The sequence below is a fragment of the Harmonia axyridis genome, chromosome 3 (assembly GCF_914767665.1).
Source record: "Harmonia axyridis chromosome 3, icHarAxyr1.1, whole genome shotgun sequence".
Taxonomy (NCBI): Eukaryota; Metazoa; Arthropoda; class Insecta; order Coleoptera; family Coccinellidae; genus Harmonia; species Harmonia axyridis.
In genome coordinates this window covers 15,490,532-15,504,498 of record NC_059503.1, presented here as the reverse complement: position 1 = coordinate 15,504,498, position 13,967 = coordinate 15,490,532, and the positions used below count along the sequence as shown (strand labels likewise).

Here is a 13,967-nt window from a genome sequence, read left to right as displayed (position 1 = left end):
TTTCTCGGACCGACTCAGCTAATTGTCTCTTTCACCAAAACAATGCTTTTTTGACAAATCGATGAAAACCATGGCCAAACTCAATAATGGTCACTCAATATTTCTCAGCCCTGGCGCACATATGTCACTGCCTGTGCAAGAACACTTTTTCTTCTCATCTGTACCTTGCTTTAAAAGATGCCTGACAAAATTTGAGTACAGTTAAGCCTGGATCAACATATTACTGAAAGTTAAGTGACGCTACATTTGTTGATATTTGAAAAATGCGTATTGATGTGTATTTATAAAACACTATTTTCTTATTGGGGACAAAAACATCAAAAAAATCCTTCTGCTTCTGCACTATAGTAAAGTGAAGTTGCATAAAAAAGCGGTATAGTTGATGTTAAAAAACAAAAACGTATAGTCGATTACTAACGCTGTTTGGAGCTATTAAACCAGAAAACATGATTTGAGCGTCGATATGTGAAAGAGAACACAAATTAAGTGGAAAGTAGTCAGTAAAAGCTACCTCAAAATCAGCTGGCAAGATCCAAGAAGTATCTGGATATTGGGTTTCTCACAGGCATTGTCACCTTAGGAAACACCTCATAAGAATGGGTCTAGCAGAAAATGACGAGTGCAGATTCTGTGGACAGGAGGAAGAAACTCCTGATCACCTGGTGCCGTAATGCCTCGCCATCACTAGCCAACGCAAAATCTGGTTTGGATAAGAACCTTGTAGAAGTGAGGAATTAACCTCCATGAAGCCATCCCAGAAACTGGAGTTCATTAGAACTCTGGATCTGGAAGGCGAGCTGTAGATCACGTTATAGAAATGGGGGCACAATAGGTTGCATTAGGTCGCAGAAAAACGGAACCTCCATAATTAAATCTTAATCAGATTTATCTAAGACTCTTTCTTGTAGGTACATTTGCTTATACCAAAGAAAGGTTCTTGGCCTTTTACTTGTTAGTCCCGGGTCTTATTGAGTGAAGTGTTAGATATACTCACCTTTCGTTGACTTTTCCCATCCTATATGAACATCATTCTTCCTATTTTCCTTCTCCAACCAGCTCTGTAACGGTCGAAAATATTCCAAAATAGCACTTGCGTCCATATAACGTTGTCCTGTGGCAACATGCAAAGCTTCAGGCCATGGTCTTGAGCCTCCCATCTTAAGCATATCCCTTAAACGATAATTAAAGAAAGGTCAAATGAGTCTACTTGATGAAGCGATCTAAAAATAATATAAATCTCAAAATTATGACGTATTTTTGCAAAAACCTTCACTATCTGATAAGTATCTTTCGAATATACACGTTTTCGTCTAGAAATACAAATCCAACTGACAAAACATCAATATATATAATAATATAGATGAAAGAATTGAAATTCATGAATATTTACACTCACTTCAATATTCGGCCTGCTTCTTTCTTGTTGTAAATATCGCACATATGAAGTGGTTTTTTGGGGTCATCTGGATCATATTCTCCGGATTTTTCACAAAGAGCTCGATGAATTTGGAATTGTAGGATGGTAGCTACGAAATACCTGCAATATGAGAAAATTAAATGTACATATTCTGAGAATTAAGTCAATGCAGACTTTCAGAGTAGGTATCCAGAAATGAGAAGAAAAACGCTGGTAACTTCAAGGTTTATTTTATGCCATACCACCGAAAATCATAGTTTCATTTATAGTGAGCCATAGAAGTTAATATGGGAAATAAAAGTTTCATAAGACCAAAAATAACGTACTGCGTAGATATAATTTTCCAAGAACGAAGGATAAGAAAGAATATTGCCTCACCTATTGGCAGAATATCGACTTTCATCATCATAATTCTCAAAATAATAGTAATAATTCAGATTGAGCAACCGATTTCTGTCGAATTTTCGATTCAAATGAAAATGATTGATATGAATTCGAAATAACAGAATTAACTGCTGAATAAAATTCTCTTTGGGAACAATTTTTCCATAATATGTAAGTCGGGAACTCTCTATGGGTATACATAGGTACTTGAATATGTATAATCTCCACAAAGTAAAATAGGTATACGAACATTCGTTGATTCGCTGATTATAGTTGAGTAATATGTCCATAATATTAACTTCCATGAAGAAACAACCAGGTTTTTCAGAGATGAATTTCAATAAACTTATTAGTTCCAGCAATAAATCTTTATAAAATTCTAATCCTATTACCTGATGAAAAAACTCATTCATCTGCCGTCCGAAGCTTCTTTTCCATATTATTCTATACTCATTTAGATTGTCATCCTCAATTATTATGAGGATTTGTTATTCAAGTTTTGAATAACTAATCACCAAATATCATACCATAAGGAACATTATGAGAATACCAAACAAAAATTGATTAGTATCAATTTCAGTAAATTGATAATAATCATTTTTTTTTTGGTATTGGTATCTGAAATTGTGACAGGAACTCAGGAAAACTTTATTCAGTTCATGTTGGGTATTGCTAAAAAGAGTTCGAATGATAAGTCTCAATTGAGAGAACAAAAATAAAACCTTATCGTAACATTGATTAACTCAGAGCACTCAAATACTTTTTCTAAATTTTAATCAAAACAGCTTTGTCATGCAGAGCACTAGGAGTCCGAACAGAACAATTCATATTTAGAGCATGATAATTAGAAATTATCGACAACTGTCTTTCCCCTTGTTCAATTGTCAGTGAAATCAAGGAATCATGATGATTCTGCAGTTCAAAATTTTTCATAAAATCCAAGAAATCCCATTAAAATCTACGTGATATCAAAACAGAATATCGACTATAGCCTCAGAATAGTTTGGGACCATTTGGTTCACAGTAGGATAGTTTAGATCAGTTCATTTCAGGACATTTTAGAATAGGACGATTTAGTTTAGAATAATTTAGTTTAGGACATCTTTTTCGGGACAACTCAGTTTAGGACCATTTAGTTTAGGAAAATCTGATCAGGATAGTTTAGTTCAGAAAAGGTTCACTCAACTCAGTATGGAACAGTTTAGGTTAGTTTAGTTCAGGACAGATCCGGTTAGAATAGAAATTCTCTTTAGAGCAATGTAGTTTAGGACAATTTAATTCCAAGATAATTCCGTGTAGTATAATTTTATTCAGAACTATCAAGTTGAGTACAGTTCAAATGAGGATAATTAAGTATAAGACAGTTTATTTTAGGACAGGTTAATTCAGAACGATTCAGTTAGGACCGTTTGGTTGTTGATTCAGAACATTCCTTAAATGCTTATAAAGATTTTCTCCATTAGAGTGTGATTACTACAACTTCACAGTTCACTAGAATATTATGCTCATTGCGGAATCAAACTCCTTTTCTTGACAGCTATATATTCTGTTGGTCCTTCTTGAAGGTTATGTTATGGTGAGAGACAATTTTCTGTTATGATATCAATTTTAATGTTCAAGTTCGCTTTCGGTATTATTACTACTTTATTCTTCAATATATGGGAAATTTATTCGGAGTAACATTTCAGAATGTTAATAAACGTATATGTTTCAGTTTCCATTATTGCTATATTTAAAATTTAAATTTCGTCCCAAAATCACTGCCACAACTGTCACTTATGTCAGTTACCCAACATGTTACCAAAAAGAATCATAAGATTAATTCGCTACCAAAATGGCGACCACTCCGTAGCATACGCTCCGTAGCGTAAACTGATAGAATGCGTTCAGCAGAAAATTCATAGAATATTGACAACTGTTCTCTTTTGAGTCAATTATTAAGATGGGAGAAATAAGAGAATCTTTTCTTTTGGGCTTTTTTCTAGAAGGAAAGGGTTGGCCTCACCTAATATAAGGCATACTGTTCGGTATGTGGAATTTAGCAGCTGCATCGAAATCAGCTTCGGTTCTTGCCACTGGCGGTTCAAGACCTTGCAAGCTTTCTCTCAATTCCCACCACTTGCAGTTATAATCTTCGAAGGATATATTTCCAGAAAACACTCCCCATCTCCATTGATCTACTGTAAACCCGTAAGGGAGGCTTGGTATTTTAACCAGTCCAATCTGAAAATGAGAAAGAAAAATAAAAAAATATTCGTGAAAAGCGGTCAGGAGCTTCCGAGTGCTTGTTTATTCATGTGCATCTTGCCTTATTGAAGACTACATAACTGTATATATGTGAGATGTGAGTTATTATGATGTCTTGGTTGTCAGTTAGTTGAACTAGACGAAGGGTTCTGATTATACGATCCTCTTAAAATCCGACATGAACTTTCTAATAATTATTTCACTTATGCAAACTAAATTTCAACCTTGTAGAATCTGTTATCAAATGAGTACCTATTGCTTATATTTTTCAATAATTTGCTTTGATTTTTGATAATCTTAGGAAACAATAAACACAACATTTCTTACAAAGCTTGAAATTATTTTCATTTAATAGATTCACGCGAAATATCGAATCCATTACTAATTTTTCATAATATTCTGATGGTTGTATTCACTTTAACATGAAATTTCGCTTGAAGCTGGGAATTGTTCTTTTACATATAAATACATCAATTTCATCTCGATCCAATATGTTATTTCGAATTGATAAGGAAATTCGAGACCTGAACCCCATTCGGGAAACAAGCTCTCATAAGCAGTGGCGTAACTAAAAGGGCCAGAAGAAGATAGCAAGCACACCTAAATGTTTGCTGCCTTCCTCCTGAAATATCTCATGAGCAAAAAAAAACAGGAATTTAACGTAAACTAGATGGATCTGGAAATCGTAACCTCCCTATTCTTAAGAGTAGGCGTCACCACTGTTCATGAAGGCAATTCTCAATTCGAATTTATGCGGGTGAAAATCTTATATAATACTTATACTCCGAAGCATTTGCTATACTTACTTGATATAAATTGTTTAGAATTACTTCCTTGTCATCATGGCGTGCGTTGGAAAGTCTAAGAAGGGCCAAATGCTTTGGAGATCGCACTGAGAGGGCTATAAGATCCCCTATTGCTTCATGAAAACCTATAAACATTATTGATGTAACATTATGATTAACCTCGTTCATATTTTTCGTTTTAATGTTATAGTGAAAATAAGCTACATATGGTGTTTGAAAAAACTTTTCGATCTGTTCAAAAATAAATTCATATGAAAGGTGCAATAATTCAGCACCGTTTTCACCGGTCGAAAAAATTGGAGAATGTTCAATTTTTTCGACAAAGTGAGAGATTTTAATTCTTTCATCCGGTTCTAACAGCGCAAAGGGAAAAAGTTGTATCTTATATCAAGTTCCTACTCTTGTATTTAACTATGAATTGTATTCTATATGGTTAACAGTTTGACCAGACAATTTCAGCCAATTTTGAGGTGCGCTCCCCCTCTGAGGATTACGGTGTTTCATCTGCAGATCACTGATCGAATCATCAGTTTGGCAACTCATTGTTCCCTGCCATATACACCTTCCATTTCCATAGCGGATCATGGTGACTTTTCCGTAGAACTCAACCACTATATACAAAAATTAAACACCTATAACAATTCAAAATATCACACTCACCAGGATTTGCCCCTGATCTAAACGGATAAGGTTGATCTTTATACTGCATATAGTACTCGATATGGCCCATCTCGTGGTGAACGGTATAGAAGCTTCCTTCGCTAATATCTGTACACATTCTTATCCTGAAAGTTAACGGCAAAAGTCAAAATGTTTATGAAAATTCGATGCGGATCTTCACCTATAATCATCATTTTTGTAAAAATCCCAAGCGGTTGCATGACATTCCATTACTTTACCGGGTATCCTTTTGAACACTGACTTTTCCCAAAAATTCTTCGTCATAGGTGATAGACCAATAGATAAAAAGAACTCTTCTGCTGTATGGAATAGTTTTTCCACAGTATAGTTCTAAATGAAATTCATCAAATAGAAACAAAAATATTGAATGATAAAAAGTAAAACATACTCAGTGAAATGTTACAATACAAGAAAATTTCCTTCAACTTTTGTGATTTTGGCTGAAGAATGACTGTATTTGAATGATGTCTTGATAAGACTGACAATTTTAGGGGATAAGAATATAATATTAGGTGATATACAGGTTGTTCTACAAGCTCTATGACAAACTTTGGCATATGTTAGCATTCATTCAGAACCTTTTTTCCTTATGTCCGATTTTTTTCAATTAAAATTTTTTCCCTGATTTGTTATTTGTTTCTTCATGGGTACTCACGTCTTCAAACATGCTCAGTAGTTTGTGTGTAAAAAATTTGCATCATAACCATTCTAAGCATGAAACACTTCATATCCTCACAACGATTCATTTTTACGCAAAAATAAAAATTCTAATTTAAGATTCTGCAAAGAAAAATGTATATTTCCTATTTTGAAAATCTACTCGACCTTGAAATGGCCTAGAAAGGAGAAAGGTCACCAAATCTACTGCCCGTTTCTACACCGTAATTGTTTTGAATATGAGAGATCACTATATTGCATGTTGAAAAATCTCAAATTTTTTCATACAGAATATTAAACTTAATACCTGTTTAATCAAATTTGAAGTAACGCCTTGAACAGCGGCATTAGGAAAAGGCATGAAATCCAAACCAGCATTAGCCCATGATTGACCCCACACGTCACCTGAGGGAAAAAAACAGACATGATGAACTCAAAAACTCGATTTCGATTCAAGAAATGGATCGTTTCATCATGATAATCTGTGAACTTCAGACAATTAAAATATTCTAACAACATTAGATGTTTTAATCTGAATTATATCATTTATCAAATTGAAAAAGTTGAAAAAATCGAACGGTGTTAAATCCGGAGACCTTGGTGGCCATCGAATATTTTAATTATCTGAAGTTCACAGATTACTACGCCACTAGGTTGATTTGCCGTATGGAACTGAACTGAAACTTTGGTAATTTCTATAGTTTGATAAGAAATTTATATGCTAAGTTATACAGGGTGTATAACCCCTATATAAAAATCTTTCCGGGGGAGGTTTTTCGAAAAATTTTATACCGAATACCCACCTTACTTTTCATCACAGAATCACCCCTTACATTTTTTCGGTGTTATTCAGATACACCCTATATATTGGAAAAAAAATCTATTTTATCTGTTATTAAAAATTTTTATGGTTTACAAGTTTGCATCATAACCTCGAAACTAATTGCAATAACAAACAAATAATTATACCAGTAGATTCTACTTAAAAAGTGTCTGTAGAATGTTTTCGTTTCATGTTTATAGCACCAACAAAGAAGAAGTTAGGAGAACAAAATTCTTCAGAATGCATCTTCGGAGAACGAGCGCTCAAAAGCAAATACATACTAACCAAGCAAATGGGCTGGGATAGGTCCTTTCTCGCTAACTATATCCCCATAAACCTGCCTCAACTTGAATCTCATGAAGGCGTGTAATTGCTGATATAAAGGCTTCACTTGTTCCCACAGACGGTCGAATTGGGGCCGAATGTCTTTTATCTCGAATTCTTCATAGGGAAACAGCCACAACTTATCGGCGCTCTCGAAATTATTCATTTTGGCACCTTTGTTGTACAGATCTACATATTCGTTGTAAATATGACGGATGTGGGGTCCTACAGCATCCCTATAGCTGGTCCAAACGTATTTCAGTTCTTCCTCATCCCTGGAGAAGGCATGGATTCTCTCTATATCTGTGAAGAAATTGAAGAGCTGAATGTATTGAAGGCTGATAGTAGTTTATTGCTGATTTAACCTAAGATGCATAGAATACCTGGTGTGTTTACTGATTCGATTTTGTTTCAGACTTTTTGGGAGACCCACCTGTTGCTTTGGTGGTCTGCTTCACCAGAGTTCTGTAAGGGGGCGCTCTTCAAAAAATTTCGAATTCCCGCTATCTGCCAGGTGCCGTTTAAAAATGAAATACTGATTTTAGACACTGCAAACATTCACAATAAATTACAATTCAGTTCATATCGAATTTTTAATCAAATGAATGGAATATAATGACAGACCATAGAATATAAAATATTATTGTTCTATACTCAAAGTTTACGACAAGAGCGTAGAAATGGGGGGATACTGGGGGTAATTACACGGTGTTCCTAAATTGGAGATACAAATGAAAATGACAGATTTCCGGATCATTTCAAGAAAAAAAGTCCTATAACATGAGTCCCCAAACATTTTGTTTTGAGATACATGTGTTAAAGTTTAAGTTTTTTTTCTCGTATAACCTTCCCTTCACAAGATATTTAATTTGAATTGGCCATAGATATTCCAGTTTAAAGATGTCACCATGTGATATACTAAATTTGAATGCAAATCTACAGGGTGATATTTTTTCTGGAAGGATACCTGCTTCCTTCCTCCAAAACTATATTTTGGTGAATGGCTGTTAGTTTAGAAAAATGTAGAAAAACACTCTGGTCCAGTACTACACTTTTTGGTTTGTTATAGTTTTGTCGTATCTGCTATCGATTTCGAGAAAAAATCTCTAGTAATCCTCAGGAAAATCCAAATTATTATAAAGATCCAGCTAGTAAGCTCTAATGAATGAATTAATTCTAAGTTTTGGTATTTATTTACCCAATCTGTAGCGACGATTAATAAATATATTGATGAACTGATATAAGCATCACAAAAAGTAAGACACACTAGAAACAACCTGTATATTGAAAGCAAAGTGTTTGTGGGCTCATATTCATAAAACTTTTTTTTTTTTAAATTATCCAAGTAATTTCTCATTTTCCTTCGTAACTCCAATTTGAGAACTCCCAGTATAAGGCAAAAACAAACCGAATTAGTAATAAAAACAATTATTTCGAGTAATTTGGTTCAAACTTCCTTATCAAACTTCTTTTTCTAACATTACAGGTATGAGTAAAAGTTGTCGTCAGAATTTTTTTTTCAATTATCCCCCCAAGAAAAAAAAAGATCTACGCCCTTGGTTCACAAGAGTCGAGAATTGAGAGAAATGTCAAATGTAAACGATGTATGCGCCATCTGAAACAGACCGCGATCCCTTGAAATCAAGTAGGTATAAATCTGAAAAATCTCCCGTTTTGTCTGAAAGTTTTACAGGTATAAGTAGACACACCAGGTTTTCTATGCATCTTAATTTAACCTTAAAACATTGACATTGACAGAACGACGACGTGAGCGCCATAGGAAACGATGCGCAAATCAAGTGAATAGGGACCAATACTATTAAAATCCAAGAAGGCTGGTCCCTTCAAAAGTCGCCAATTTAATCTTAAGGTTTTTCAAGAGTATCTTAGTGAACACACCAGTGTTTTAGACATCTAAGGTATAAATAGGTGTCTACTCACCTGGACTCAAAATCAAATCACATCTGCTTCTGTTCTTGTAGTCGCAAATTTTTGCATTGGTGTAGGCCTTTTGCATATCAACTTTAATTCTGGAAATTCTATTGATATCTTCTTCAGACAAAGCGTTCAGACCCGCAATAGACTCTAGCATAAACTGTCTTTTTAAATCAGGATCAGAAAAGCTCCTCCAGTTAAATTTGGTCAGTTCCATCCATAGTTTCTTTGCCTTCTGGGAATTCTCGGAAACAATATCCATCTGAGAAAATACAAGAGAATTGTGTTTTAAAGGTTTCGAATGCAAAAGAAGTCTTGAACTTCACAAAAAATTTGGCAAGCCGAATAGCTTATTGTTAGGCAAGCTGAAGCTTCTGAATGAATTGATTTTCCATACGTAGGAATTGGAAACAAAAAATTTCCGCGTTCATTCAAATTCTTTCTCATTTCATTTGATCAGGAAATTTCGAAGAACCTTCAACAGTTATTTTACAACTAAGTAGCAGAATTCTGATTGATACATATCCATGATTTCCGAAAAAAACTTAAAATTACTAATTCCATTAAGAGTTTTCATTTTGAATAGCCCACTAGCCTGGGAGCTGTCAATTTTGAATCTGTCATCTTTTGACATTTGACAAGCAAAACTATGCCATTAGAAAAAATGAAACGGTTCAACAACTCATTGAAATTGATGAAATTCACTACAAAAATGGTTTTTTGCTAAATTTAAGCACTTTTGGGTGGTCGTGAGTCACGTTCTCGGCCGGCAATAGTGAAACCGTGTGCGTCGCTCAAGAACAATTCAGAATATTGCTGATGTAGCCCATACTGTTGACGAAGACCCATGTTTGCCGATTCCTCGTTGAACTTGAGAATTAGGCTGTGATTAATGTTTTTTTATGCCAGAATTTGGAGATATTATTTGGCCACCGAGATCTTGTGATTTAATACCTATAGACTTTTTTCTTTGGGACCACGTGAAAGATGAGGTCTATGGTAATGCTCCGCAAAAGATTCAAGACCTTGCATGACCATTCGTTCGACCGGGTGGGTATTTTTTCAATCTATTCTACAAATTTCAAGTGTCTAGCACATTCCGTTCGAGAGTTATCATGTGAATAGCGGACAGACGGATAGAATTGATTTTGAACGCAAATTCTCGTGATCCGAAACCAATCATTTCAGACCATTACCATACTCTTAGCTACATCTCAAACATAGAATGTTTGCTTGCTTTTGAAAATGCTTTCCATTTAATTTTTTTATCAAACTCATTTGACCTACTTTTTTCTTCAAATTTTCCTCTGACATATCAACTGTGTAATCCCATTCGATATTATTCTGGATATTTCCATCTTCCTCACATTCCTTGTTTAAAATGGTCATAAAATCTCTGGCTCGCAGTTCTTCTTCTTCCAGTTCTGGATCTGAGCATCTCGTTATTTTCAGTATACAGATCCATATAGACAATAAGAAAATTCCTTTCATTACCTGAAAAACAACACTGTATGCAGATAGGGTATAAAAAAAAAACAAAAAATTACAAATCCAGACATACTTTTTCAATATAATTCAATTCTTGATACTAAGCATTCAATACGATCAGTGCAATTTAAGGTATCAATTTAAAGATTTTGATTATTTCAAAATTAGCAATCTGAAATACGATAATTTTTGTCTGCTCTTCATGAAAAAATATTAATACATAAATTAACAGATCGTAGACACCCAACGAAATAAAGAAAAAATCATATAAAGAATTTCAACTCTGCAGCAAAAAAATATTTAAAAGTCTGTTGTTGGCGATTACTAGGCATCTCAAATAAAATTATAGAGTTTAATCAAACAATGTATCCAACAAACATTTTGCAAATTCTACCTGTAATACTGATGATTAATAGAAAACATGCAAGAATAAGAACTTTTCAGAACAACTCACTTCGAATGTAATGTCGAATAAAATTACATGGATATTCTTCTAGGTCAGTCGATACCTAACGCATAAACTACAATTTCAAAACCTCGTTTAACCTTGATGATAGATTCTCTGAGGCATAAAGAACACAAAAGAACGATGCAGGGAAAATATAGGCTCGTTTATAAGGAATATAATGATGATGTGTAGTCGTCCCAGAACATTATTCCATTTTCAATTTCCGAATTGATTTTTCGCGAAGACATTATTAAGTTAATCAAAATTTACGATGCATTAAAATGTGAAATTTCGGATGTCCAATCAAATTTCGTAATCGCAAAAGCCGTAAAAACTTAAATTGGTCATTCTGGACCCTAATGAAACCAAAGTTCCAGGAATTTTTAATATGAGAAACTGAGTAATTCCTAAAGATAAGCTTGATTCAAGAAAGCAACAGGAACGTGAAGATTAGTGAAATCATTCAACCGTTCAGGGATTCCCAGCTTTGTTCTCATCTCATCATCAACAATTTCGGAACTGAACAATATATACATATAGAGCGAATCGAAAGAAAACAACTTTATTTAGCGAGAATCATAACAGATATTCAATTCATAAAAATGTAGTTATCGGTTTTCAATTAAATATCACAATCGGGAGAACAAAGTGTTCCTAATTTGTTGATAGCTTCCTGCAATCAAACTAATTTTGAACTAATAATTCTTGTTGAAAATCAAATAATTATATATACATACATTAAGAAAAACTAAAATTCCAAAAATAATAATTTCGATATCGCCACTGCAAACTGCAGTTGTTGTTTCAAAGAAATGATCTCTTTTCGAATGCAAATAAAAATATCCTATAAAGAAAGAAATGCAAGCACAAAAAAAAATAAGGGAAACAACTCACTTAATCGAAAATTCACTAATTAGTTCAACACATCGCAAATCGTATCAAATAGAACTGAATTAATTTTATTTACACGGAACCGAGAGCTTAACCACAAGACCGGTTATGGGTCCAATGACCGCGCTCTGCAGAACTCCTTTTTTTCTATCGGCCATCTGAATAATTTCATCATTAGCGAAATTTACGTGTGGCGATTGGAAGAAGAGAAATTGTCGCTCCAATCAAAGAAACATTGGCACAGTGTAAATAATAGGAAGGTATCTGGTTTATTATGCTTCCTAGCGATTTCACTGCTAATTTTTCACTATATTTCTTTGCTTTTTCTCTCAAAAACTGCTAAAACAAATCCCCATTCAGAGATTATTCAAATGAAACTAGTGATGAAATATTTTTGAAACGTTTAATTTTCTGAAAAACTCACATCTTTTAAAAGAATCTTAGGGTTTAAATCCCATGAATAGAAATTATTTGTAATAAAGATTAATGAGACAGTTCTTAGGGTGGAGACCCTCATTACAATTTCGGCATAAGAAAGTTTCCTTTATGTGAAATTTGAAATGTTTTCAATCATACCTGGATGATACCATGATGAGAGGGGTCGTTTTGATTATCTTGCTATAGATTTGAAGAATATCACATGTCATAAATGTTAGAAAGTCTAATAAATGATTTTTTCTACCATTATGATTCCTATGTTATGGTCACGCATTTTGTACAACCATGTCGATGCGATGTGAAAATAAAGAAAAGCACCATTTTCTGCCTTATATGGACACTAAATGTATTCATTAATATTTTCGTCATTTCTGTCTACTCCTCCCATATTTCATGCGTAATACCGCCAGAGATGAAATTTTGACGGCAAAATGTGTCGATGTTATATGAGGGTTTGTTGCTTGACAATTTCGAAAATGACATTCGTAAAAAAAGTCATGAGGAAATTGCGAATAACCAACAAACTTGGTCGATGCTGAAATAGCATATGCTTTATGAAAATCGTTCATTATTTTAAATTTTTTTGTGCTCATTCCAATATGTTTCGCAGATATTCATTTTGATATTGAATTTATTTCTAGATAAATGTGTAGTAAAAAATGTTTCAATTGAGACTGCACCTCACAGATTTTTCATTTGTTTATGTTTTATGTATGTATTTGATTTAATTTCAATAAATGATTCAATGTTACATTCTTTCCACGAGTTATAAACGAAAGGGACATAAATCTACATTTTCATTATTTTTCGCTAACCACTAATTATTTGATAAGTTTTTCAAACCACCTTGGAGAATCTCTAGAACCCTGATGGAAAGTGTGCCTTCTAACTTGCTGAGATACTAGCTGTCTATCTATGGCTCGAGAGTGTCTCAAAAACCACAAAGGGGATGTATTTACATCACTACCGAAAGCCAGGCCATGCTGAGATCCCTGGAATCATATAGCCAGGGGTCTCTGCTGACATAGGAGTGCCGATATACCATAAAGCAACTGGTCAGAGGCCATCAAGTAACTCTACTATGGGTACCGGGGCATTGTGGTATTGAAAGAAACGAAAAAGCTGATGAACTTGAAAAAGAGCATCAAGGTTAACACCTGTTGGTCCTGAGCCTTTTTGTGGGCTTGAAAAAGACCAATATAAGGCAGCGGTCCAACAATGAGAGTGGAACAATAGAAAACTCTTTGAAGGAACTCTCCTGGTCTATGCTCAGATAAAGAAATTTGTGGTGCTTTCACTGACCTATACCAGGAAGCTCTTGAAGCTACCATGAGCTGAGCTTCGGGTAATGGTGATACTGCTGACAGGCCACTGTCGATGCAAATTCCTTCTGTACCACATGGGTAAGTCAACAGACGAGATTTGCAG

At 34.3% G+C, this 13,967-nt stretch overlaps 1 protein-coding gene across 1 annotated transcript in view; it reads right to left on the bottom strand.

Moving 5' to 3' along the window:
* Positions 1-11,426, bottom strand: part of LOC123677205 (angiotensin-converting enzyme-like) — a 40,702-nt gene extending 29,276 nt beyond the window's left edge. The window contains exons 1-11 of the mRNA XM_045613775.1: positions 11,217-11,426; positions 10,562-10,768; positions 9,281-9,536; positions 7,301-7,642; positions 6,500-6,597; positions 5,696-5,865; positions 5,515-5,639; positions 4,855-4,979; positions 3,807-4,024; positions 1,397-1,537; positions 995-1,170 (exon numbers count right to left, since the gene is read on the bottom strand). Coding sequence (XP_045469731.1) covers positions 995-1,170; positions 1,397-1,537; positions 3,807-4,024; positions 4,855-4,979; positions 5,515-5,639; positions 5,696-5,865; positions 6,500-6,597; positions 7,301-7,642; positions 9,281-9,536; positions 10,562-10,765 — 1,855 coding nt within the window. The 5' untranslated portion in view covers positions 10,766-10,768; positions 11,217-11,426. The remainder of the gene's footprint in view (positions 1-994; positions 1,171-1,396; positions 1,538-3,806; positions 4,025-4,854; positions 4,980-5,514; positions 5,640-5,695; positions 5,866-6,499; positions 6,598-7,300; positions 7,643-9,280; positions 9,537-10,561; positions 10,769-11,216) is intronic.
* Positions 11,427-13,967: the final 2,541 nt, after the last annotated feature.